The sequence below is a fragment of the Rhodnius prolixus genome, unplaced genomic scaffold (genome assembly GCF_049639745.1).
Source record: "Rhodnius prolixus isolate KJV_2025 unplaced genomic scaffold, Rpr scaffold_3, whole genome shotgun sequence".
NCBI lineage: Eukaryota > Metazoa > Arthropoda > Insecta > Hemiptera > Reduviidae > Rhodnius > Rhodnius prolixus.
In genome coordinates this window covers 38,558,039-38,583,638 of record NW_027411603.1, presented here as the reverse complement: position 1 = coordinate 38,583,638, position 25,600 = coordinate 38,558,039, and the positions used below count along the sequence as shown (strand labels likewise).

At 33.8% G+C, this 25,600-nt stretch overlaps 1 protein-coding gene across 8 annotated transcripts in view; it reads right to left on the bottom strand.

Moving 5' to 3' along the window:
• Positions 1–25,600, bottom strand: part of DAAM (disheveled-associated activator of morphogenesis-like protein) — a 189,109-nt gene that overhangs the window by 122,279 nt on the left and 41,230 nt on the right. For 2 of the 8 annotated variants that reach the window (XM_074124834.1, XM_074124842.1), the window contains exon 1: positions 3,574–3,837. The exons of the other annotated variants lie outside the window; for them this stretch is intronic. In XM_074124834.1, the coding sequence (XP_073980935.1) occupies positions 3,574–3,591 (18 nt within the window). In that variant the 5' untranslated portion in view covers positions 3,592–3,837. Of the gene's footprint in view, positions 1–3,573; positions 3,838–25,600 lie in introns of those variants that run through there. 8 annotated transcript variants of the gene reach the window in all.

Below are 25,600 nucleotides of genomic sequence, written 5' to 3'. Positions count from 1 at the left end.
GCTTGAGACACCTCCAAAACATGGTTTTCTGAATGCATCAACGGCTTCTTCTGCCGACGAAAATCGTTGTCCACGTAATTTATTCTTGACGTTCACAAACAAAAAGAAGTCATTTGGTGCCAAATCAGGACTGTACGGCGGATGACCCATTAATTCGACTTTTTTGAGTGCTCAAATAGTCGCGATGTGTGACAGCTGGCATTGTCTTGATGAAGAATGATCCGACGGCGCTTGTTTGTTTTCCTTATTTCATCGAAGACTTCCAGCAAACAAATGGTTGTGTACCATTCAGAATTGACCGTTCTACGTTCCTCTAAAGGCACTGTTGCCACATGACCAGTTTTTCCGAAAAAAACAGGCGACCATTTGTTTCGAAGTGCTTCGAGCGCGAACAACTTTTGTTGGATTTCGTTCATCTTGAAACGCCCATATATTTATTTATATCAACGTATTTATGTCAACGTAGCAGCGGATTAGCCATCATTCTCTAGCTGCTCATTATTACTTGTCATTTATCGACCACATCATCATCTGCGACTTTATATTAAAAGTACCGAAGAGAAGTATTAATTTCCTCTACTCTGCAGTGCGTATAGTTGGAGGAATCTTAGACGCCATCCAGAGCGGTTTCAGCCAGAGAAAGGCAACATAATGAATCTTTTATTATTTTAATTCCTGCGCTGAATGCTCTTATCTGCATGGCTGCAACCAAGCAACGAACAGATCTTCTGGCAATTTAAGAAAAGAAATGCTTTTCAAATAGTAAACATCCTCAAAAGTTACCTGCTGGTAAAGCAATAAGCAGATCATTTGTTCTAGATAAAAATAAGACATCAGTGCCGAAATCAGACCAACCTAATGAACGTGAGGAATACAAGCAACAATTAGTTCTTTTTAGAGCTTCAACAAAGTTAAAAACTGCTTTCCTCTGCATTAAAGAAATGCAGTTGCAGAGCAAGAAACAGATCTATATACAAGAAAACTTGGAATTCAGGGGAAGATTTCCAAATATTTATGAACGCAGCAAAGAGGTCCACTTTGACTGTTGTTTTATAATAAAATTTTCCCTTTTTATTAAAAGTGGAAGGTAATTAAACTATCAACAACAGAAAAGCCCTTTGGAAAATATAACTAAATGCGTCTATAACGTAAATTCTATAAATACAATTATGCACGTGCATAAAGAAACAATTTATACTTTAGAATAAATGCATAATTTACTTTCTCCAAACAATAAAAATTCTACATGCGTAGTAATATTTAAGTTTTAGTTTTTAATCGAATTATATCCCGTGAAATACTGATACAAATGCATAGCCTACATTAACGCTAACTGGATTGGATAAGCTGGAATTGAAATGAGTACATTCTTTCCTAAATATCATTAGTTAAAAGTCATTCCCGATATTTCTAATTTTTTGTCACTAGGAATAAACAAATAAAGGTTTCCAATTTTTTTAAATACACTGCTACAGAATAGACGAGGATATTGATCTATTTCATTGCTCCACAAACAAATAATTTATTTTTAGAACAAAAGGTGATAGTTATCAAAAAAATGATATTAAACATTTAACCTTGAATTAAAAAGAAAAAAATTATGAAAACGATTTCTTTACAAATATGTAAATGTGTTTCTAAAAATAATTACAAAACAAAGAAAATGGAAAAACTTATTAGAGAACAAAAAGCATTATTTAAAAAAAAGAAGTGTTGACATCACCAACCATTCTTCTAAGAGATTAACAGGTTCTCCTTTATCTGGAGAAGAATACAATGTTTTATTGCAAAAATAAGGTTGATTATCCTGCAGGTATTGTTCATGTGTTTTCTTAGTTATTATTTGTAAACATCCTTTAATTCATACAATTTTACTTGAGGTAATCTTTCTCTCTAAATAATCTTAATTTCTGTTTTGTTTAATTTAAAATAAAATAAAATAAAAAGATAAAACTTTTACATCAAGTCTTTTTCTATGTATTTAATCTGACCTAGTTTTGTTTTTCAAAAAGCAAAAAGTTAGCATGAATATTGCTGCAAACACTTCATTACTACAGAAATCTAAGCGACTTCCAAGATATTCTGGAAATCATTGAAGGAGATTACTCTGTTCTAGAAATAGAAAAGTCTATCCCAGGAGCAATTAAGGAAGTTTTCATGAGAATACAGGACGCCCTTTATGAGAAACACCGACGTCAGAGTTACAATATATCCTTTTAAGTATAAGTAAATCTGTAGCTTTTTAAGCAACTTATTCTTCAATCTACAATCTTTGCTGAACTTAACTCTGATGGATGGATAAAAACAGCTAGTAAAATGCAATACTTTTAATGTAGATGCACTTTTATAGATTTTTTGATAAAAATGAGTACTTGTTGGAGTTCATTCCCAATAAAAATATTAACACGTTAATAGTTATTGAACTGAAATTATCTTAAAACGTATCGCAATGGCAGAAATTTAAAAAAATTGCATGATTCTCTAGTCCGAAAGCTTGGCAATCAATCTGTTAGAAAACAGAGAAGAAAACGTATTTCACTTTATAGCGGTATGCCCAATATTAAGAGAGTTTATGTCCATATATTTTAAGAATTGTTTAAATGAGCTGGAGTTTATGGACTATTTAAATGGCAAACGTTGTAAAAGCTTGGTGAACTATTGTAAAGCGGCATGGGCGTATAGATACGAATTGGTGAGAGAATTTAATTATTAAACTGTTTTATCTACTATTATTAAGTGTATCTGTATCACCTAAATGTGTCTGTATCCCTATTCCGTAAATAAGTGCAATATTAAGTGGCCTTAATTTTAATTATGATTTATTATATAAAACTTCGTTTACTGTATTTAAGAGAATATTTTGTTTTCTGAATTTTATGTTTTGCTTCTGTCTGTGGTGAGATTATTGTGCCTTATTTTTTTTATCTTTGTTTCTTTTGTTGTTTCTGTTTTTCTTTGATTTGTTATATTTATTTAATTGTTCATTATAAGCTTTCATTATGTAGAAGGGTAAAAATAAGTAGGGACAACCCTCAGACGGTTCTTGAACCATGAGTATTTATCTGTTACGAATTAAAAAAAAAATATGTAATTCTGTAAAATTTCGAATAAAGGCACTATTATTATTATTATTAAAAAATTGACTATAATTTCCCTTCCTTTTAGATAATGCAATCACCCAAAAAAATGAATTGTACTATTCAAAAATAATAGCATGAACTTGTTTTTTAGCAATCCTAAAGTTTTATTCACATTTTTTTTTTGTTTCTAATCTTTCCAAAAGTACTATTGTTTACAAAAATAAGTAAGGACTAAAAAGGTAGCGATTAGCTGAGAGGTTAGCGAATACTGGATTCAAACGCGGAGATCACAGGTTCGAATCCAGCTGCTGGCCCCCTTAGATTTTCTTTTACTAGAAGCTTCTTAAAATTCACTGTCCGGTGATGCGACAGTGTTGTCTGCAACAAGAGAAAAACCTGGAGGCCGGCAGTACACTGGAAAAAGCACTGGCGCAATGACTAAATTTAAAAATAAAAAAAAAGTCTAAATTTTAAATAGAAATAGAATATTTACCAAATGAATTTTCCCCATGTTGTTTGGTGTTACAAAAATTACTTTCGTGTGATACGATAAAAGGACATATTACGTAGATCGGGCGATAATCCTGAAGCACACTGAGCACGAAGCCGAGCTACTAAGGAGAGCTTACTGGATGTACACCGCACGGCACGCCGTTCTACACAACCACAACAGGTGCCCCACCAGGCTGGCCAGGTGAAGTCTGCTACCACCACGATCTTAGTGCAGCGCTAACGACATCTGTCCGCCGGCTCTTTCAAATACATCTGCTCTAGTCCACTCATCCTGTGGTTATTCTTTTTTTATACTACAGTCATCATCTTGCTCTATAAAGTAGTTTTATTTTCCCTCCTTTGGAGACGTTTCTAATTTTATTGGTGCATGATAATAGTGGCGTGGATCACCTGTTGTTGATCAATGCAATTACAGGTATTGTTTAGTTGTTAGCTAGCTAGAATATTTAAACAGTCAAAAATACAAATACTTCTTGGTTGATTTGAAATCAATATCATCGCTATAAATGAAAGTCAGAGAACTGTAAATGCAGGAAAAGTCTGTCTGTAAAGGTAAACTATGACGGATCTCATTTACTAAAACACGCAAAATTTTAAACCTTCGCTTACCCCATTTTATAAAATCTATAAAAAATAAGCCACCTACGAGGGTCGTTTGAAAAGTCCGTGCAAAAATAAAAACTACTTAATTTTTGGGGGTAAACCTTTTTTATTTTTCAACATAGTCTCCTTTTAGGCTTATACACTTCGTCCAACGCTGCTCTAGTTTGTTGATCCCTTCCGAATAATAGGATTTGTCCAAGTCTGAAAAATAGCCATTCGTTTCTGCAATCACCTCCTCGTTTGAATAAAATCTTTTTCCCGCCAGCCATTTCTTCATATTGGGGAACAAATAGTAGTCCGAGGGAGCCAAGTCTGGAGAATAGGGGGGATGTGAAACGAGTTGGAACCCTATTTCCATTAATTTTGCGACCACAACTGCTGAGGTGTGAGCTGGTGTGTTGTCGTGATGGAAAAGGACTTTTTTGTGGGCCAATCGTGGGCGTTTTTCTTGCAGCTCGGTTTTCAAACGGTCCAATAACGATGAATAATATGCACCTGTAATAGTTTTACCCTTTTCCAGATAGTCGATGAGGATTATTCCTTGCGAATCCCAAAAGACAGTCGCCATAATCTTTCCGGCCGAAGGAACGGTCTTCGCCTTTTTTGGCGCAGATTCCCCCTTGGTAACACATTGTTTAGATTGTTCTTTGGCCTCAGGAGTGTGGTGATGTATCCATGTTTCATCCACAGTGACGAAACGACGCTTAAAGTCCTGCGGATTCTTCTGGAACAGCTGTAAACCGTCCTTGCAACACTTCACACGATTTCGTTTTTGGTCAAGCGTGAGCAATCGCGGCACCCATCTTGCGGATAGCTTTGTCATGTCCAAATGTTGATGCAAAATATTATGTACCCGTTCATTCGAGATGCCCACAGCACTAGCAATCTCACGCACCTTCACTCTTCTGTCATCCATCACCATATCATGGATTTTATCAATGATTTCTGAAGTAGTAACCTCAACAGGGCGTCCAGAACGTTCAGCGTCACTTGTGCCCACATGGCCACTCCGAAAATTTTGAAACCACTTATAAACTGTTCTAATCGAAGGTGCAGAGTCACCATAATGTTTATCAAGCTTCTCTTTAGTCTCCTGAGGCGTTTTGCCTTTCATAAAGTAGTGTTTAATCAACACACGAAATTCTTTTTCGTCCATTTTTTGAAAATCACTCGACTTCCTCGATTCAAACGAATGCCAAACACAAAGAAATAGACCGATCTGGCTGAAACTTGGTGTGTGTTCTTCCAAGAGATGCTATTAACTAAACATAACCTCGATACGTGCCAGTGGTGCTATCTCTCTGACTTTGTACGGACTTTACAAACGACCCTCGTATTTCGTGATATATCCCAATCTAAACCCACTAATTACATTGATCAACACTCCCACAATCGATTTTGGTCGCAGCAAAGGTTGATGAGTTCAACTAGTTTGGGTTACATACTGCAGTCGACAACAGTCAATGAGCAGAGGGTTATAGACGAGGGCCGTAAAACTAAAGCTGGGTTACTTTCCAGATCTTAGCCAAATATTTTATTTAATGTATCATTATGAAATGCTAGTAAACTATACTATGCACCCACCCCACAAGATATCTAATTCTCAAAGTAAAGTCCTCTAGAAATACCAGGATTTACTTTACATTCAAGGTGCAAACACGGGCAACTTTTGGAAGCCAAGTAGAACATTTTACATCCTTTACAATCTAAACTATATTAAATTGCCACAGTATTTTTTATAAATGATTCAAGATAATTCATGTGAAGTTGTGCTCAAAACTTCAAAAACAGATGGAATGGATTTAGATGAGTAGCGATTAAAGATGTATGAGATGGCTTGCATGTAGGTGCATCAGAAGAAATTTTACATCATAAAGAATTTAATATTTTAAAATACAGTTTCTCTTTAAGTTGTATTTATTAAATAAATACATAACTCCTTAAACGTCATTTTTATTTCCTTTACATAAGAATATTGAAAATATTTATATGACTACATTTTAATGTTTATTCTTAATAATAACTTTCAAGATCGTTCTTCGACTTAAAAAGGATTTTATGAGAAAAGGAAAGTAAGAGTACTCGTACTTTCTTTCTTCTTCGGTCCTGAAAGTGGAAGACAGATACGATTACTGTCTAGAATCATAATTCTATCTCTATTGTTAAACAACCTATTCATTCTTAATAAATACATGAAGTGGGATAACATAATAAAAAACATCAAGGTCTAGGCAATTGGTTTTTTTAGAAGGATACAGAAGGAATAAAAGAAAACTAAAAGAGAAGGAAGGATATCTTATTGAAGAGGACAAAGAAGAAATGCCAGATTGTATAGAATGTAAACAGAGTCAACGTTCTATCAGCTGCTATAAGTGTGATGAACAGTGAGTGTATGGTTTGATATGAGCGGATATGGGCACAGAATGCATGGACGAAGAAGAAAATTAGTAGGATGCTGTGGAGACAGTAGCGTGTAAGTCAATCTGCAAGAGCGTTGTACCAAATAACTGAACAACAAACCATGTTAAAAATTCCTAATTTGTTTTTAACTTAAAACAATTAGAATTCAAGAGCCCCATTGGCAAACCGTTCTAAACTTTATGTTTAACACACATCCTAATTAAGATACAGTTCAGATGTTAAAAAAAATGTTCAATAACCTTTTCGTTTCCTCAAGGCAATATCTACAGCCAAAAAGTTTATGAAAAAGCCAAAATACACGTTTGAACATATCCGCAATATACGAAGTTTAAGATAAATAAAGTTTATAAAGAAAAATCGTGTAAAAATAAATAATAATAACTTAAAAAGCTTAGTTACTCATTATCCATTCTGAGATGAGAAGTGTACTTTACAATCACACGACCACCATTTGCTTACATTTCTTTCATGTTCAGAGATCTCTCAGAACGTATGATGATTTAAACGAAAATGTAAATTTGAAAACCTAACATAATCGTAATATAACCTTCCCCAGATTAACAGAAATGAAAGTTTAAATCTGATTCAAATATTTACTAAATAATTTTCATTTATGCTTTCATATTCAATAAATTATGATTTCTTAATTTTCTTTTTACAGCTGGTTATTCATATTCTTTCGCTCCGTTGATAATCCAGATATCCGTTGATTTGTTTGGTACAATCGTTGGACTTCCGGTACAATATTTCATTATAAACTCTTCCTTACTATACAAGTTAATTACATCAAATAGTTTTACGAATATTCGGTTCCATGTTATGCTTTCCAAATATTTAATTAGAATTCCTTATTTCACCTGCGTGTAAAAGTTATTCTGCTAAAACAAATTATTACTTGAATAATTACGGCTCAATTGCGAGATGAAGATGCCTTAAAAATCACTTCTTGTAAAAACAGGAGTAATAAAAATTCGCCATTAGTACGTACTATAAGTACCATTCGTACTTTGGTAAGAAAGGCCTATGTTGGTGATACTGACAGCATAAACCCTACTCACTGGCGATTCTTTATTAGCTTCTATATTCTAGTTAGAGTGTAAAAGGGCTTCGTGGTAGACGGGTACTATTTAAGGTCTTGGCAATTGGTTTGGCAAGATGAAAACCACAAGGTCTGCAAGTGAAAGATGGAGCTTTTAATTTAAAAAAACTCTTTTATTTTCCTCCATAGTCCTTTCTACTTACTTTTGCTTGTCCTGCAGTTCCAGTACATCAAGAGCCACCAACAAATCATCTCCATCCACTATTCTTTAGACTACCATTGCTAATCTGCTTCTTCTTCATAGGGTATCCTTTCCGGAACTCTCTCTCTCTCTCTGGCCGTGTTTTCGGGAACATATGAAGCTCATAACCATATTCTTCAACGTTTTTCTCATAATTCTATCTGAATTGTTCTCTGAACATCATTTCATTCTTTATCTCCTCATATTCTCTATGAATCTTGCTTGTTAGCATCTATTTCAACCTTCTAACTCACATTACCTCCCAAATCCGGCATAGTACTTAAAACTATTTACTTGCTCACAAACTTGCTCAAGTCCCTGCCGCCATTACCATCAACAATCACGACATCAGTTTTAACATTTTTTTACTTAACCTTCTTAACTAAATGTTCTCTCAATTCTGAGCTAGAAACAATCTGATCGTCTGTGTAGAAGAGAGTCCTAAAGTGATTGGATCCTCTCATCTCTGGCTTGGAAAACGGCTAGGCCGTAGCAAAATGGTTGGAGGTTTATCCAAATGAACTACAAGCTATCAATCATCACAATTTTAGCCTCTTCTAAGGTGATTAACTCAGCGCCTTTGTGCTAACTGTTAGTACAGAATGATCTCCCAGTTTGCCGGCGTCACAATCTCTATCATAATATGATATCTCTGGTTCGTTGAGACCAAAAGAGATAATGTCGAGAAAACGACATGTTAACAGATAAAAACCTGAACTTCGTAAAATGATTAGGAGATAAGAACTAATGATACATTTAAGTCGGTAGAATAAATCTCTTTGTTTGCAGAATCATTGGGAACAGAACACACCCCATGATTCATTAAAATAATAATAATTAATTAATTTAAAAGTTCTAATTTCTAATTCTGCATTTTATTATCATATTATCGCATAAAAACAAAATGGGCGGACATTTTCCACTAACTTTTCCCTCTATTTCAGTTCTGTTCAAAATTTTTACAGATACATAAATAAATAATTGAAACAATAAGTACCCAAAATAAAGTTAATAACAGAGAGCAAAATAATCACACTATATTATAGTTATAATTACTAAATTTCACTAAATCCTTTGTACGTTTTATAAAAATAATATTGTGCTGAAGCAGAAAGAGAAGTAAGCAATAAATGAATTAGAAACGCACAGCTGGAAATACGTGATCTGACAGAATCTGAACTTTTTTAAATAAAACGAAATGAATGTTAACACTTTTAAAGTATTTAAAGGTGAAAATTAGTATTTGGTATTAATTACGGTGAACACAAATAAATCTTAGGAACTGCTGTTCACATATAATAACGAGTCTTAACTATAGAAGGAGACAACATCTCTACCGCGTTCAGCTTTATTTCTCACATTATTTTTTCTTAATCTTCAGATCCAGCAATATTGCCTAGTTTCACTCACAAAACGTTGCTAGAAGTCCAAATTATGTTTTATAATTTAGAAGTTGCGCATATTCCATAAATATGTTAATACTACTATTCATTCATTACAACGAAAATGTAAATTCTATCGTTGTTTTTAAGGCAAACTTTACATTTTTTTCTGTCTACCCCTTTTTAGGCTATTTAGCCTATTCCAGGTCTTTGGTTTTCCAGCCAACAGGGTTTTCTTGCTATTACTCTTCGCGTTCTGTCTTAACAAAATATTTTTCCATAAAGCCATCTTAGCCTATGGGTCTACCTTTGACAAGTTCGTCTCTGAACTCGATCTACACACAAAGTGTGCCACAGATATCTATTGGAATTAATAATTCTACCCAAAATACAGATTGTATTCACCAACATTCTCCTTATTTCATCAGAGGCTATATGATTTTCTTCAAGATGTTTTGTTTCACAGCAGGTTCAATCAGTGTTCATTCACTGTGATCAAGTTACTGCGAGCTTAGCCTTCTTTGATAAGTTTCTTTGTCTTAGGTTATTCTTGGTTTGACACAGCAAACCTCGCAAAATCTCTCCTAGTTAGGATTTGTAATAAAGTACTTGAAGATCAACCGCCCCTATAAAAGTATATTGTTCCAAGACCACCTCTGTTCTCAGACAGAGAACTTCTGACTATCTCTGTTCTTTCTTGGTTTACGTCAATCTAAGAAACTGCAGCAGTTTCTCCAAGTTTTTGAAAAGTTTTCTTGCTGGAGTGATCACCAAGAAAGATCACAGTAACAGCAAAAGATGCTGGACCAGCCCTGTAATACTATATATTGTTCTTGGACACCGGTGCTTTAATTTTACCAATATTCAATTTTAGAAAAAAAGAATTACTTTCTGCATTTTTTAAATTTTGGCAATGCTTTTATTCTACCTTAATCGTTTATAGAGAGTGAATGAACCAAAAATTTTACTAAAGCAACAATTTCTAAAGGGAATAACCCAAAAAAAACCTTTCATTTGCTGTGAACAGATTCCAAAAGTATCAGAAAACTTGTCAACAGTAAAAATGATAAACGGCAATGTACTTGGAATTTTTCTTCTGTTTCACAGATAAAGATCTTCATTGCTCAGAAAGATGCCTGTCCTGATATCTTAAGACGAATGACTCATTCTTCTGCCGAGGGGACAAAATACAGTGTTCTTTCTTTGGCCATGGTTGAAAGATAGAAAAAACAAAATATTGCTCTCTCACACACAGATAAATAAACAGGAAGTTTGGGCCCGTTGCCAACATCCTACCATCACAAACAAACAAACTTTCATGTAAATTATTATTTTCTTTACTTCTTATACAACATAGGAGTAATTTTAATTGAAATATACTTTAGATCAAATGCCCAGCCAATTGACGAGGTCTCAAATTTACTGTTCAATTTACTTATCTTATCTCCTCTGTAGACTGTCATTCTTCAAGAAGTAGTTGTCCAAACTTTCAAGTGATAACCTGTATCTAGAAGGTCTACTACAATAGAATGTACAATATTCTATCAGTGGAACTTTGTTAGCCCAGACATCTGTGATAAAATAATCTATGATATGACACTGATTTATATACAACAAGTTGTAACCAAACACAAATTTCTGTGAGGTAGGTTAACCGCAAGTGGCATTGAAGACGACGTCACAGGAAGACCACTAAAAAGTAGTTTTGCGAGAGAAATAGAGTGAAATTTCCTGTTGTTTGGGGAGAGTTCAAAAAGCAGACTGTGAACTAGTGTTCTAGTTTTTATTTATTTCAATAATAACGCCAAGAAGTCCGGGCATTTCATTAGAGAAAGTAAACAAACAGAAATAATAGAAAGAGCTGAAGATCGTCATCAAACATTTCTAGCTAGTGAAATAATTATATTTTATATTCTTCAATCGAATAAAGAGATAATGAAGAAGTACTATCGGGAATAAATCTGTGAAAACATTTATTATACAAAAGTGTTTAATTGGATAATCAATTAGCAATTACGGTATAATTGAGGAAATAATAAGAATGGCTTCTTTTGACACTCTTTGGTAAGTTCTAATGAGTTACGTCAAAAGATGGAATGTTTTCAAAACAGATTTCACAAAAAATGATAGTTTTGAGGTTCTTTGAGTTCTAAAAACGGTTTTTACAATTTGCTTATCTCGCAAATGCACACAATGTTCCTTTATTTTTGGTTTTTCTAAATTTATTTATTTGCCATATTCAAAATCTTCAACAAATAATCAGTGATTCTGACGTAATCTTCAAGCCGAGATCTGCAGTAGGAAAGAAGTTGCTCTCTAGCAAAGAAGTCGCAAGGATTTTTGTTAATTACTTTCAGAGAGGATCAACTGTGACTCAGTCGACATGGTGGGAGATCCTGAAATCGAAGTGAGCGCAAAAAAAGGAAAAAAAAGAAGAAAAATCAAAGGAATAATCACGATGAACTCCCGGAAATGAACTCTTTCTTGAACAACAGCAAGACTGATGCACCATAAAATTCCAAAATAATCGAACCTTAACACTAACATTTCTATCTATTATAATATGTTTTATCTTAATTTCAAGTTATGTAACATTAGCTTTCAATCTACTGACAAGTTCAATAGGTTTTCAGTTCAAGGTAAGCGTGGTAAAATCATTTATTTGGAAGGTAATTTTTATTATACTGTTAACTGAAGGTTTTGTTTTCTATTGGAGATGTCGCCAAACTGGACACGAGAAAGTAAAAAATTCGTAAATTGCAAAAAAGAAATTCACAATAATTAAAGTAAATTTTGAATACCATTAATTATACAATTAGTTAGCAATTTTTTGGAAGAATTACTTATCTCAGTTACAAGTGTTAATTAAGAAATGGAAATATGCAGCTAAAATGTTCTTGAAGACTTTCATTATTTGGAATACTTTTTCAAGTAATTTATCTTCATCCAAATTGGTGCAATGTTCACTGTTTAAGGTGTTAAAAGTAAATAAAAATAAATTTCTAGAAAATCCGGCTGATGACTTAGTGACACGGTTAAAAGTTAGACACCCACTTAGTGGGTATTCTTAGCACGTTCAAAGAGTAGTACATATATGTGTGGAAGGACCGTCTCGTCCTGTAGACAATATGAGTAGGCCGACAATCCGTTAGAAGTGAACCCACCAGGTAGTCTAAACTTGTGTGCTGGATCACCTACAAGTTTTATATGTGTTTGTTGGGTAGAATATTAACTGCTTCTTCAACAATAAGGTTACTAATAAAACAAGGTCGTCTACAACTGAAACTTTGCTAGCAATATTAACTATGGACTTTTATTATTCCATTATGATGCAACCTAGGCGCACCATCCGCTGTAGAAACATGACCATCTTCTTTCTTGTAGTTCAACAAGCAATGGAGGAAAGCTAAAATACCTTCAAACATCAAAGATTATGTGGCTAATATTGATGATCACCAAACCTCCACAGCAGCCCAATGTTCTTCAAATTGAGACTAGAGGCTCATTGTAAATAGAGACAAAAAGGGAGTCACAACATCATTAAATGCAATAAATGAATTTAATAAATATACATTTATGCTAAATATTAAAATCAATGTAAATCATTTGGCAGACAGATGCTTCTTGGCAGCTTATTAAGTTTGGAAATAAGATCTACTTTGGGTAAGGCGCCAAAATACTTTTTATACTATCTAAAAACATTCTGCGAGATGGTTCTCTCAAGGAGGAGTTGGAGAAGGAGAAGAAGGAAGAGATTTTGCAATCAGTCATTCAGGAAAGCTACAGGAACATACCCTCTTTAAAACTCTCAAATTCTGGGATTTCTAAGATATCTGAGACTAGAAAGGGTGGTATAGATACTCCTCTGGAAGTAGTAAATGAGCACAATAGATCTTAAAAGTTGCACTGCATTGTTTTAGCCTTTAACAAGTTGAATAACTTTTAATTCATCTAAATGAATGTTAATTAAGGGACGTGGTTTTAATCAGTGACTTTCTCATTTAATAGCTTAAATACATAAAGTATAACCTAATTAACCCGACGTTAAGCCTCTCCTGAAAAAATAGGCGATTACTTTACTTATATTAATTACATACGAGTATTTCATACATGAATCTTGATGGCCCACATGGAAAATGGTTAGCTTTATTATTTAAGGGTGATTGAATTAAACCAAGAAATCGCGCTAGTTCAAACTCATATAAAAAAGGAGCAAACTTATTTTAAATTCTTTGAAACGTTTTCGTATTTAGTAGGCACTGGTTCAAGAAAATTGGTGCTTAGAAAATGATTAATAAGCATTTATACATAAGTATTCTATGTGTGATTAACAAACGCTAAAATTTTCTTAATTCTGACTTAGTATTCCTCTTTTAGCAGATAAATAACCAAGAAAGAAGTCCCAAATGACTCCACCAGAACGTGTTAGAGAAGCAACAAAGAATTTTTATAGTTGACCATTTAAAGAAGTAGAATTGAGGTTTTGCTGGCAACACTTTCTAGTTGTTCTTTTTCGGAAAACAAAAGATAAAATGAGGATATAGAGCGCACATGTATTTAAACAGAAAATTCCAAAGAAGTTTATGTAGCTAATTTTCATTCTACTGTTGAAGTAAAAAGAGATATTACTAAACCAGGATGTTCAACAAACTAAGACAAAGTGAACACTTACAGCCTTAATGCCTTATTATTAAACAAAACGTTGTTAAACATTTGTACAAATGGAACACGTTTTTTACAATGGTTGAGATCTCGACATCGCCACATTCCATTAACTTGCCCATAATCGATTATATAACAATATGATTCTTTTTTTCTTTTTTAATATTTACATGAAAGAAAAATAGTTATTTATTTAACAAGTGTGGAAAGTAGTACTTTTCCTCACGCGAGGCAGGGTTTGCACGCACGAACGAGCGAAGCGAGGCGAGTGCAAGTGCAAATTGCCGAGTGAGAGGAAAATACTTGACACTCGAGTTAAATATTATATTTTTTCTGCAACCATTAGATTTATTAACTAAAAAATTAAAAATTTCATTTTTACAGTCTACAAAAAGTAATTTATTTATTATAAACATTTATTGTTATATTACAATTATTTACATTACTTATTACATTTTCTGCTGTTTCTTTTATTGATGGAGGAGTGTTTTCTAAACAGGAATCACTAGAATCCATTTTAAATTTCTATAAGGTAACACTATAACCTTTTTAACTGTTATAATTAAAAATATCTAATTATTTATTAAAGTATTATTTTTATTTCTATATTCCTTTCAATTTTTATTTTATTTTTTAATATTAGTTTTTTAATTATTTAGTTACGTTAAATAAGCTTATTAAAGTTTTACAGAAAATATTTATGTTAATAACAAAACTTCTTATATCAAGGAAGCACAATAAAGTTTTTCCACTCACTAGTGCGGAAAGTGACCATAATGGGAATTTTTCCCCACTAGTGTGGGAAGTTGGGCATTACACAGCTGATTTTAATTGAGTAATGAGAACTTCCCTACATGGTTGCTGAAAAAATAAGTTTTAAGTACGAGAGTCGTTTGAAAAGTCCGTGCAAAGTCAGAGAGATAGCACTACTGGCGCGTATCGAGGTTATGTTTAGTTAGTAGCATCTCTTGGAAGAACACACACCAAGTTTCAGCCAGATCGGTCTATTTCTTTGTGTTTGGCATTCGTTTGAATCGAGGAAGTCGAGTGATTTTCAAAAAATGGACGAAAAAGAATTTCATGTGCTGATTAAACACTACTTTATGAAAGGCAAAACGCCTCAGGAGACTAAAGAGAAGCTTGATAAACATTATGGTGACTCTGCAACTTCGATTAGAACAGTTTATAAGTGGTTTCAAAATTTTCGGAGTGGCCATATGGGCACAAGTGACGCTGAACGTTCTGGACGCCCTGTTGAGGTTACTACTCCAGAAATCATTGATAAAATCCATGATATGGTGATGGATGACAGAAGAGTGAAGGTGCGTGAGATTGCTAGTGCTGTGGGCATCTCGAATGAATGGGTACATAATATTTTGCATCAACATTTGGACATCTCGTACATCTAAACTAAAAATCATCTGAAGCTTTAAAAACCACTAACATTGGCTGCAACGTAAAGAGAACATCTGGACAGTAGAAACAGTCAATTATTTAATTCACAAACCGTGGATATTCAGGTATAAGCGGTCCTTAATTTTTTAAAAATAAGTTTCTCTACTGATTAAAATGACTAAAATCTGAACAGAAATGAACGGCACCTTCGTTCCAAACCTCTCAAGTAATTTGGATAAATCGACCAAACTTGAGGAATAGAAAATAAATTAGTACATTTGCTTGAATAAATTCAATCAATAAATGGCAGTCACAATGAGAAGTTGTAAAATAATAATTGAAATGAAGTTTTACTCTGCTATTTTTACTCATTCGTGTTTCGTAGAAATCGCTCATGCAATTTAAAAGCTTAAAGTCAAAGAAATAATTGTTTTATACATTAAACTATGCAGTTAACAAAAAAAAAATATAATGAACAGTAATTCGAGCACTTTGCACGAAGACTGTCGCTGTGCTAAAGCTAAATTTTTGTTTAGCATCTTAGAAAATATTAACGTAGCTGTCGTTAAAATAAAAATTATACGAACTACATGCAATGGTGAGTTATTGAACTTTGAAAACGACACTAGCCAACATATTTTCGGTAAAAGAATATGTATCCAGAGTTTGTTATATCGTTTCAGAAAACCTATTAATTGCAACTTCTAAATTGAGTGGATTTTAAATGTTTATTTTTGCTACAATCAGCGCATTAGCGCTATAAGTAACAATGATAACAGTGAACAGTAGAAGTAAAATGAGTGGAGAAGTTACCCAGTGGTAACACTCCAAAACATTATATGGTTAGGTCACTCTCTTCACTAGAGAGGAGATCATGAGGCCACTGTCTTTTAAGACGTCTTGTCCGGGTTGTCAGAAAGAGTTCTTGAAGAAAGATTTTGAGCAAGAGGATTTATATGAGATTGCAGGTTGAAGTGGGGTTTTCTGTATCGTGTTTTCAGCGACTTGTGTGATAAAAGAAATGTTAAGGTCAGTGTGTATAGTCAGGTTGGAGACATAAATTGGAGCGTTTACAATAGTTCGAAGTATTTTAGATTGAATAGATTGAATCCTTTGGAGATTTGTGCGTTAGGTTGAACCCCACAGCTCTATTCCATTCGCCCAGATGTATAAATAGATGTATAAATTAGTCTTTTGTTGTCCAGAAAGAGTTTTGATCTTTCGCCTAAGAGTCTTTTAAGTAGTCGATAACGTCTATTCAGTTCTGTTCTTTTTAGTCTTACGTTGGGGTTTAATCGGTTAAAATATAAACAAAACTGGTGATACAATTTAGAGACCAATGCTTTAACAATGTCTTCACCACTCAAATGAAAGTAGTCTATGAATTCCCAAAGATAACCCAACTTCAGTTGTCCAAAATACTAGCAGATTTTGAGACTGATTTCTCAAAAATTCCACCACTTCAACCACCGCTCAGTTTTTTTTTTAAATATACTACTTATACTTACCACCGTAAGAGAAATTATATTGTGAAATTGCCAACTACATAAATAATTAAAGAAGTAAAATTAATTAAAAAAAAAAACACAATTCTTAAAACTAAGAAAATAAACGCCGGAGAATGGTAGACACGCACAACGTATGTGTACTGCTGGTTGCATCTAGTGAGCAAATGAAGGGGCTAGTAAAATGAGTGAGAGAGTCGTACTGCCGTTTGACCCCTATATCGTGGCAGGGATATGAGGAAGACGAATCTAAGGGGGCGATAGTGGTACACTTGAACCCCCTCAGATCTCAATGGGTAGTATATAGTTAAACTTGGCCCGGACGGTCGTTGCTATATCGACCTGTATCCAGGGGCCATCGACCCCACAACACCCCAAATATACCCGCCAGTATCCAGCCGCACCCCACTTTTTTACTTCCTGTTCTTTGCTTCCTTTTTTTGTCCATCAGTGATTATTTATTTTAATCCCATTTCCTATTATATTAACCGAAAAACAGATGGTACTAAATATGATATTAAATTTTTAATAAATTATCACGAGAAGTTTATTCTCTCCGTACCCAGGTTTCTTCCTTTACTGTCCTAAGGGCTGTCACGAAGAGGTACAGCATAGAGTAAGGTTTCTCCTACTGAATTTCAGCTACTCCAAATTTAGGGCGTCTTGGGAGCACCTATTCTGGGCTAGTTCGCGCCTTTACCCCGGCGATGAAGAGATGGCAGCTTTCCGCCTTCCAAACTTTTCAGTCTGAGGAGATAGTTACTTAGGGTCAATCGTTTTAAGATAAGATTCTAACAGGGCGGCCCTTAAGGCCTACGCCACTGCGTCCCCTTTGGATCTATTGTGGCTCCCCTCACTCTAAAGCTCACCCTCCAGACCCGTCCGTTTAATCAGACTCTTAATTCTGGGGAACGACTCTTGGGTAAAGCTCACCAGGCCTTGGTTTTCACCTCCCCGAGAAGTAACATCCTTAGCCACACGAGCCCCTCACACTGACAAAACACGTGCAGTGCCGTTTCCTCCTCTTCCCCCTGACAGAACCTACAAAGACTATCATCCGCCAGGCCCATGCGATGCATGTGTTTACTGAGCCTGCAGTGGCCAGTTAATAGGCCTACAATTATCCTTGCCCCACGGCCTTGACGGATTAATTCTACAGCCAGCCGTCAATCATTTTACGTCATTAGTATCTTCTGAATGAGGAAAATCGCGTATCTGTCCCAGTCGCGTAACTGGCCGCAGGACTTGAGCCTGATCAGGCCGTGCTTTACGTCCTTTATTGGACTCTATTTGCCGAAAATAGATCCATCCTTAGGTATCTTAAGGTGTGTACTGAAATGTAGTTGTTTCTAATATATTTTATGCTGATGATGCAACTTCTGCTGGTTGCTTTTTCCAGAACAATAAGGTAGCAATAAATGTAAAAAAATGTAAAGTAAGCCCTTTCTTAAAACTTTTGTTATTTAATTAATTCATTTCTTTTACTTCAAACACCTAAATTATTTTATTAAATTTGATAAATATTTCCATTAAATAAGCAATATAATTTTAGTAATCAAATAACTTTGCACAAGAGGATCGATCGTCTTTGTTTTCGTAAGAAATCTGGTTCTTGACTCGCTAAAGTATAAAATCGATTCAGTCACTTTTTAACCAACCACAGACTTAACTACAATCATAGTCATTTTCCAAAAATGGTTTTCATTATTTGACTGCTTTAATGGCGAACTGTAATTATTTATTCCAGTGTGTTTTTTATTTTTAATATTTCACCGCCCCTTTATTTTAGAAATGTGCCTCCCTCTGCATCGTTTGGTATGCTCTCAGGGGACAATGTCGCCAACATTGGTAAATTTTGGATTACCCAAATAAAAGGCAAATTAATATTCATAATGTTCACTCTTTTTCATTCTATTTCTTTCCCCTAATTCAAAGGCTAATACAGTTTCACTGCTCCAAACATAAAAATGCGATCCTTAGACCAAAATTATTAGCTATCAGAAAAAAGCTGAAACACTTTCAAAAATGCATACCATATAAGTTTAATAAATAAAAAAAAAAAGTAAAGTAATCGCCTATTTTTTCAGGCGGGGCTTAACGTCCAACTACCAAATTAGGTGTCATGGACGGAGGCGACTAGAAAACATACTTTACTGTAAATTTCTTTTATTAACTATTAAATAAAATGCAAGGTATAAGACCGGGAATCGAACCCAGTACCACAATATATCTTAGCTTCGCAGGTCTCTCCTCTAACCGCTCGGCTAACGTGGCGCCTACATAAGTTTAATAAAAATACTACATAGTAATAAGAAAAAAGTTAGCGACATGATCTATGTTAAGTAAATAAAATATTATGACATCAAAGCTATTACGTAAACAAATAAAATCATTTTAGTAATTCTGGAAAATAAAGCATCATGTTTACGTAACGTAGACTCTTCTCGACGGACAATTTAATGATTAATTTTAACGCTGACATAGTATTTTACTAAAACATTTATTGGTAAACAAATGATCTCGTTTATTGAACATGTAAACAATATTAATGAAGATAACATGATTGGAGGAAACGGAAGGGACTTGAGAAGAACAAAAAATGGAGAGATAAACTAGGAAAAAAACAGTCGGTAGATCCTGACAGTCTCTTTGGCAGTTAAAAATACAGTAATGTCAATAACATATGTTTCTTATAAGTACCCTGTATGTGTTATCTTTTACAGCTTTAGAACTACAATTATTTTAATATCCACTAAGAAATGTTAAAGTGCTTGAAGACAGAAAAAAATAACGCCTATTTACGAGTATATATTATTTTTAAAGAGATAAATTCTAACGTGATTAACCAAACAGATGTAGCAACATAACTAGAGCGGCTTCCTTTCATTACTAATTTAGAGGTAATTCTGTTAAAAGTAAAATGTCAGAACTGTATTATCTATGAGATGTTAGTTAACTTCAATTGTGTATTGATTCTATGCGATTAATTCTAAATAATTTAGCCTTGCATTAATAATTTGTTCATTTTCAATGTAATCTTTCTAGAAAAGAACAGAAACCAATTGGTAAACATGGTTAGCTCATAACAGTTGCTGCAGATTACAATGAACTAACTATAAGAAGAGGAGAAAAATCCTCAGCTTCCAAAGTAACCTTAAAAATAACAGTATTTATCAAAAAAGAAAAAGCAATGCCACCGAAAGCTTACAATTTCTTTCGCTAAAATTGATGGCCAAAAGCTTTCAGCTGAAATCAAATCAAAGTGTTTAATTAAATGAGGTGCTTTTCTTCCAAATGGAAACGGAAGGAGATACTTACAAGTTTTATTTGTAACGTTTCTACAAAACAAATTCATTTTTAGAGAAATATATCTCAGACAAATGAAAACATTCATTAGAAGTGGTATTGTTAAAATAATTTTCAAGAACATTTGGTTTAATAGGGTTTGAGATGTACTGCAATTGGTTTAAGAGTAGTAAGACTACTATACAAGTTCTGTGCATGCTAAAGATGAAATGGTTCACTGCAGGCAGTTCTTATGCTGAGATCAAAATTCCAAGTCTTGCTCCAAGATATCCGCACTCTAATTTTTGATCTTGTGAAATTTACCAAAAAAAATTCATAATTTTTAAAACTAATAATTGTAGCAGCAAGAAAATGTCAATAGAAATCATAATAAATTCCTTTAAACATTATTTGCATAATATTCCAATCTCATATTTGAACAGTTGATGCTTTTATCAAATAACATTTACAAAAATAGTTTTTTTTTCCACAATTCAATTAATTTATTCAATAAAGATTGAAATCAAAATGAAACTATTATAATTGCCTGCTCAAAACATTACAAGCACGGACTAATATTAGCTTAGATGAGAGAATAAATACATATATATTAAGACATGGCTACCTGTAACAAAGTACGAGGGTCGTTTGAAAAGTCCGTGCAAAGTCAGAGAGATAGCACCACTGGCGCGTATCGAGGTTATGTTTAGTTAGTAGCATCTCTTGGAAGAACACACACCAAGTTTCGGCCAGATCGGTCTATTTCTTTGTGTTTGAATCGAGGAAGTCGAGTGATTTTCAAAAATGGACGAAAAAGAATTTCGTGTGTTGATTAAACACTACTTTATGAAAGGCAAATCGCCTCAGGAGACTAAAGAGAAGCTTGATAAACATTATGGTGACTCTGCACCTTCGATTAGAACAGTTTATAAGTGGTTTCAAAATTTTCGGAGTGGCCATATGGGCACAAGTGAAGCTGAACGTTCTGGACGCCCTGTTGAGGTTACTACTCCAGAAATCATTGATAAAATCCATGATATGGTGATGGATGACAGAAGAGTGAAGGTGCGTGAGGTTGCTAGCTAGTGCTGTGGGCATCTCGGATGAACTATGTTGAAAAATAAAAAAGGTTTACCCCAAAAAATTAAGTAGTTTTTATTTTTGCACGGACTTTTCAAACGACCCTCGTATTCAGTTAACTATAAAATAATCACAGCCCTAGATAATAAATTAATTGCTCCAATAAATAAGTCTAGTCGGAGTATTACGTTAGAAATGACAAGATATTATTTACCTTAGTAATGCTTTCACTTGTGCTATTCAATCAAAATGTTTTTTATTCAACTGATTGTTCAAAATCAACAGGGCAAGGTGGGACCAGCAATAGAGGGAGTAAAGATGTAATAGTTTTTACACTTAAATTAGGAAAATGTTTCTCTCGAGTGTATTATATAATAATCGATAATAATTGCTATCATTGCAGAGATTATTTTCAATTTTACGAGACAAAACGTCATACGAAGAAGATTGGCTCAAGAATAGAGTTGCCAACTGCCCTTTTTTGGAAAGGACAGTCCTTTTTTAACACCTGGTTGTCCTTGTCCTTTCTTAAATTAGGAAAGGACGCCTTTTGTCCTTTTTTCAAATATTATTCACCCAAATCTTATTTATTTTATTGTTTTTTATTTTTTATTTAAGTTCTGACTTCTGAGACTTCTTCATTTGACGAGTTGTTTTCCTGTCCTGATTGAACTGAATAGGTCAACAGTTATTGATGTCACGATGAACTTTTCATGAATAAGTATCTAAGATATAAATGTACCCAGGCCAGATTACAGACGGGAGAGAGGGGACTTTTGCCCGAGGCCGGAGTCTCTGCATGTACATCTAAATAAAAAAGGAAAACGAATGATATATATTCCCGGGACCCAAAATCCTGTCGACTGCCCTGTATGTGCCTAATTTTTTTAGGGTGTCCTTTTTTAGAACTTTATAGAGTTGGCAACCCTACTCAAGAATGAAGTTAAAGGAAAAAACAAATCTTACACCATTTCATAGAAGGGTTTCTGTTACTGGCAGTAACCTTATTTATTAAATTAGTATCCTGGTCTAAGACTCTGGATGATGGTAGTTCAACCGCACCATTATTGTGCAACACTATTTCAAAAGATAACTAACAAATACTAATTTGTAACACAATAATGGACGGAAGAATCCTTACCAACGGGGAGGTTTTTAGGATCACGAGTCAGTAGGTTTGTAATAAAATGAATATAGCGGGGATGCAGTATTGGAGGCTCTACATTCAAATGACCGAGATGGAAAAAACAAATTTGAGGAATGTAAGAAAGAAAATAAACAGGAAAGACAGGAACACTTGAGAAGAGTTGCCCCGGTAGAGAAGTGGTAAACCAAAAAAAGGTGAGGAAATGGAAGCCATTGACGACAAAATGAGGAGCAAGACCATCAAAGGTTGTGAAAGAAGGATATTAGCAAACAGCTGAGGGAAAGAGAGGAATTTAGTGGGATAGTAAGTGATAATGATGGTAACCTAGAAAAGGAGATACCGATTAAGAAATTTAGAGGTAACAGATGGAGGAACATTATAGCGTACTGGAAGGAAGACTATAGAGGGAAATTTACACGTTGCAATACCTCCATGGACCTCCCGAATAATCAATTTATCCGAGGAACTGTTCCAAAAAGTGATGGGGCTTTTAGATTGGTAAATATTAGATGAAGTTTATAGCAGGTCGTGACAAGTTAAAGCACTTAGCCTTGAAATGAAGAGTTTAAATATAAAATTTATGTGATTATGTAATTTTTAAAATTAACATAAAAGAAAAAAGAGAAAACAAAAAATACTGCATTTTATTTATGCATTAGAAATAGAACTGAAATCATTGTACATCTAGGTGTAACTGAATAACTGAAAGTGAAACTAATTCAGTTGCAAAGCTAAATCGATGAGACAATGAACTAATTCAACCAAGTCTTTAAATAAATGGCTCACTTTAGTTACACGCTGCAACGATTGCACGCATGCAGTTCGATTGTTTAAAGATGATTTACAAGCCAGTAGTTCATGCTAATAGAATTTTAGAGAAAGGAGAAGAACTCTACCAATGAAACTCATTTTCTAAAACGAAATTTACTTTTACGCAAATCATTCAAAAAGTATGAAATCTTTTTTTTTTTTACTTTTTAGTTAACTATAGTGTTACAACAAACTATCGTAGTTATTCAATCTCTTGGTTTCACTTGAGTAACTATGAAATCAACTCGTCTGCCGTTTAAAGAAATAATATTTTCCCAAATTTTGAGACTATTCTCTCCTTAACACATTTATGTTTAGGAAAATTCTATCTTTAAAGTAAAATTGTTAATACAACTAAATTAGTACACCAAAAAGCCCAAAGAATGTTTTATACCCAATAAAGTAAGCCAAATCTCACTCTAATCTTGACAGCATGTCGTCAACACTCATAAAACTAGCATTCGAGTTTCTTTTAATCATTTACAGTAACTTTAATAATTTATTTAGTAGCAAAAGAAAAATTAACACTTTGTTATGAAATAAATGAACGCATATATGCGTGAAAATTTTATCTACCCAGATAAGATACTTGTTCTCGATGGGGGATAAAGTTTTAATCAATTTTTGCACAACTAAATCCTACATTACTTCGTACTTGCAAAAAACAGTGGAATTAAAGATTTTGTTCGTAAAAAGAAGTACTGCACTTGATTCAAATTTTGAAGATTAATTTTAAGTAAATAATGAATATTATATGGAGTTTCGAAAAGGGCATGTTTTGATGCTGCTGACAATGGAAGCTAAATTCTTATGTTTACAAACACTAGACTTCTTTTAGTAGTAACTTACAAACTATCAACCAATCCTCAATACTACTGAACCTTCTTCAGTTATTCTAGATGAAGAGCTGGTATCCTCCGCAAATATCAATCGTTTTCCCTTTGGTACTCTTCAGTGCAAGTTAATCTTAACAGGTTATTTAAAAACCTACCAGCCAGTTATTGCTAAACACACATACAGTTAGTTGTTGATTGGTTAATAGTGTAAGCACTGATACCATTAAAAAAAAAAAAAAAAAAAAAAAAAAAAAAAAAAAAAAAAAATCTTAACAGGTTAAATTGATCATCAATTGCAGCTCGGCTAAAAACCTGGATGTACGGTTTCAATTTTTAAAAGTTATATCTAAGCTCAGAAGTTAAAAAATTGTTTGACAATACAAACCGATAACTTGCCAAGTTCAATGAATATGTTGGAAAATATTTAAATCTAAATTTCCAAAATTTCAGAGACATCTGAAACTTTCGGCTAAACGATGTTTGTCGAATTTGTAACTATAGACACGGTGCTAATCAACACTGCATTGTTGGCGAAACTAGAATATATGTTAAAATGCCACAAAAAGGGGAGCTTACAGTATTTCCAGACAAACCACATTAATTTATCGTTTGAATGGAAGTCTTGAAATACTATTCTAAGATTAAGGGATCTTTAAGACAGATTTGGAAACGTTCTTGGATGCCATCTTTAACATTTCTATAAAGTAATTACAATGTGTTCATTAGAACACTAAGAATGAATAAAGACGGTTAAGCAAAATCGCAACTTCGCAACGAGTTTTCAAGATCTACGATTCACTATCAACTATTTTGAGATACTGACTTCTAACTGCTTACACAGAAGCTGCCATTCTGTATTTGAAATACTTTTTTTTTTTTAAATATCTTATTTATGATATTTGATAACGAATGGTAGAATAGAATGATGAATAATGCAAATGAATAATAGATGAAAGTTTAACAATTTGTAAAAGCAGGAAACGAGAAGTCATGGCCAAAGATGTAACCACCATTGTACTTCCTTCAGAGATTGTAGCTAAAAATAAATCAGGATAACTGCTGACTGTCAAGGTACTCTCAAATTAGGAATAAATATTCCGTCACTAAACAGTTCAATTTCGTAGAAATAATATATCATTTCCAGTTAAAATACAATTGAGGGTTAAGAAGCGGTTAGAATGAAACCAACTAACTGCTTTTTGACTGTATATTCAATAATTAAGTGGGATAACGTCTCTAAAACCATTTTCTACAAAATTAGCTGGTTTAACAGACATGTTTACTTATTTTCGACAAAATTAGTTACTTTACGTCTAACTCTGCAACACATTAGGAACTTATTTAAAGGGAGAATTGTAAAGGATTGTTAGGAGGGATGTAAAACTTCCAAAGACCTTAATTTGGGATGCTGAGCTTTCTTTGATAGTGTTGCGAGAGGGTTCGCATTGGACACCAGAGAGCGGGCCATCACCGACTACTAAACTCTGTTCTTGTCCTTGTTCTTCCTGGGAGAGCCTGTTTTCCTCTCAAAGATGTCAAGCCGTAGATATATATATATCGATAGTAATTGTGACTGATAAACATGCACGTAGACAGCTATA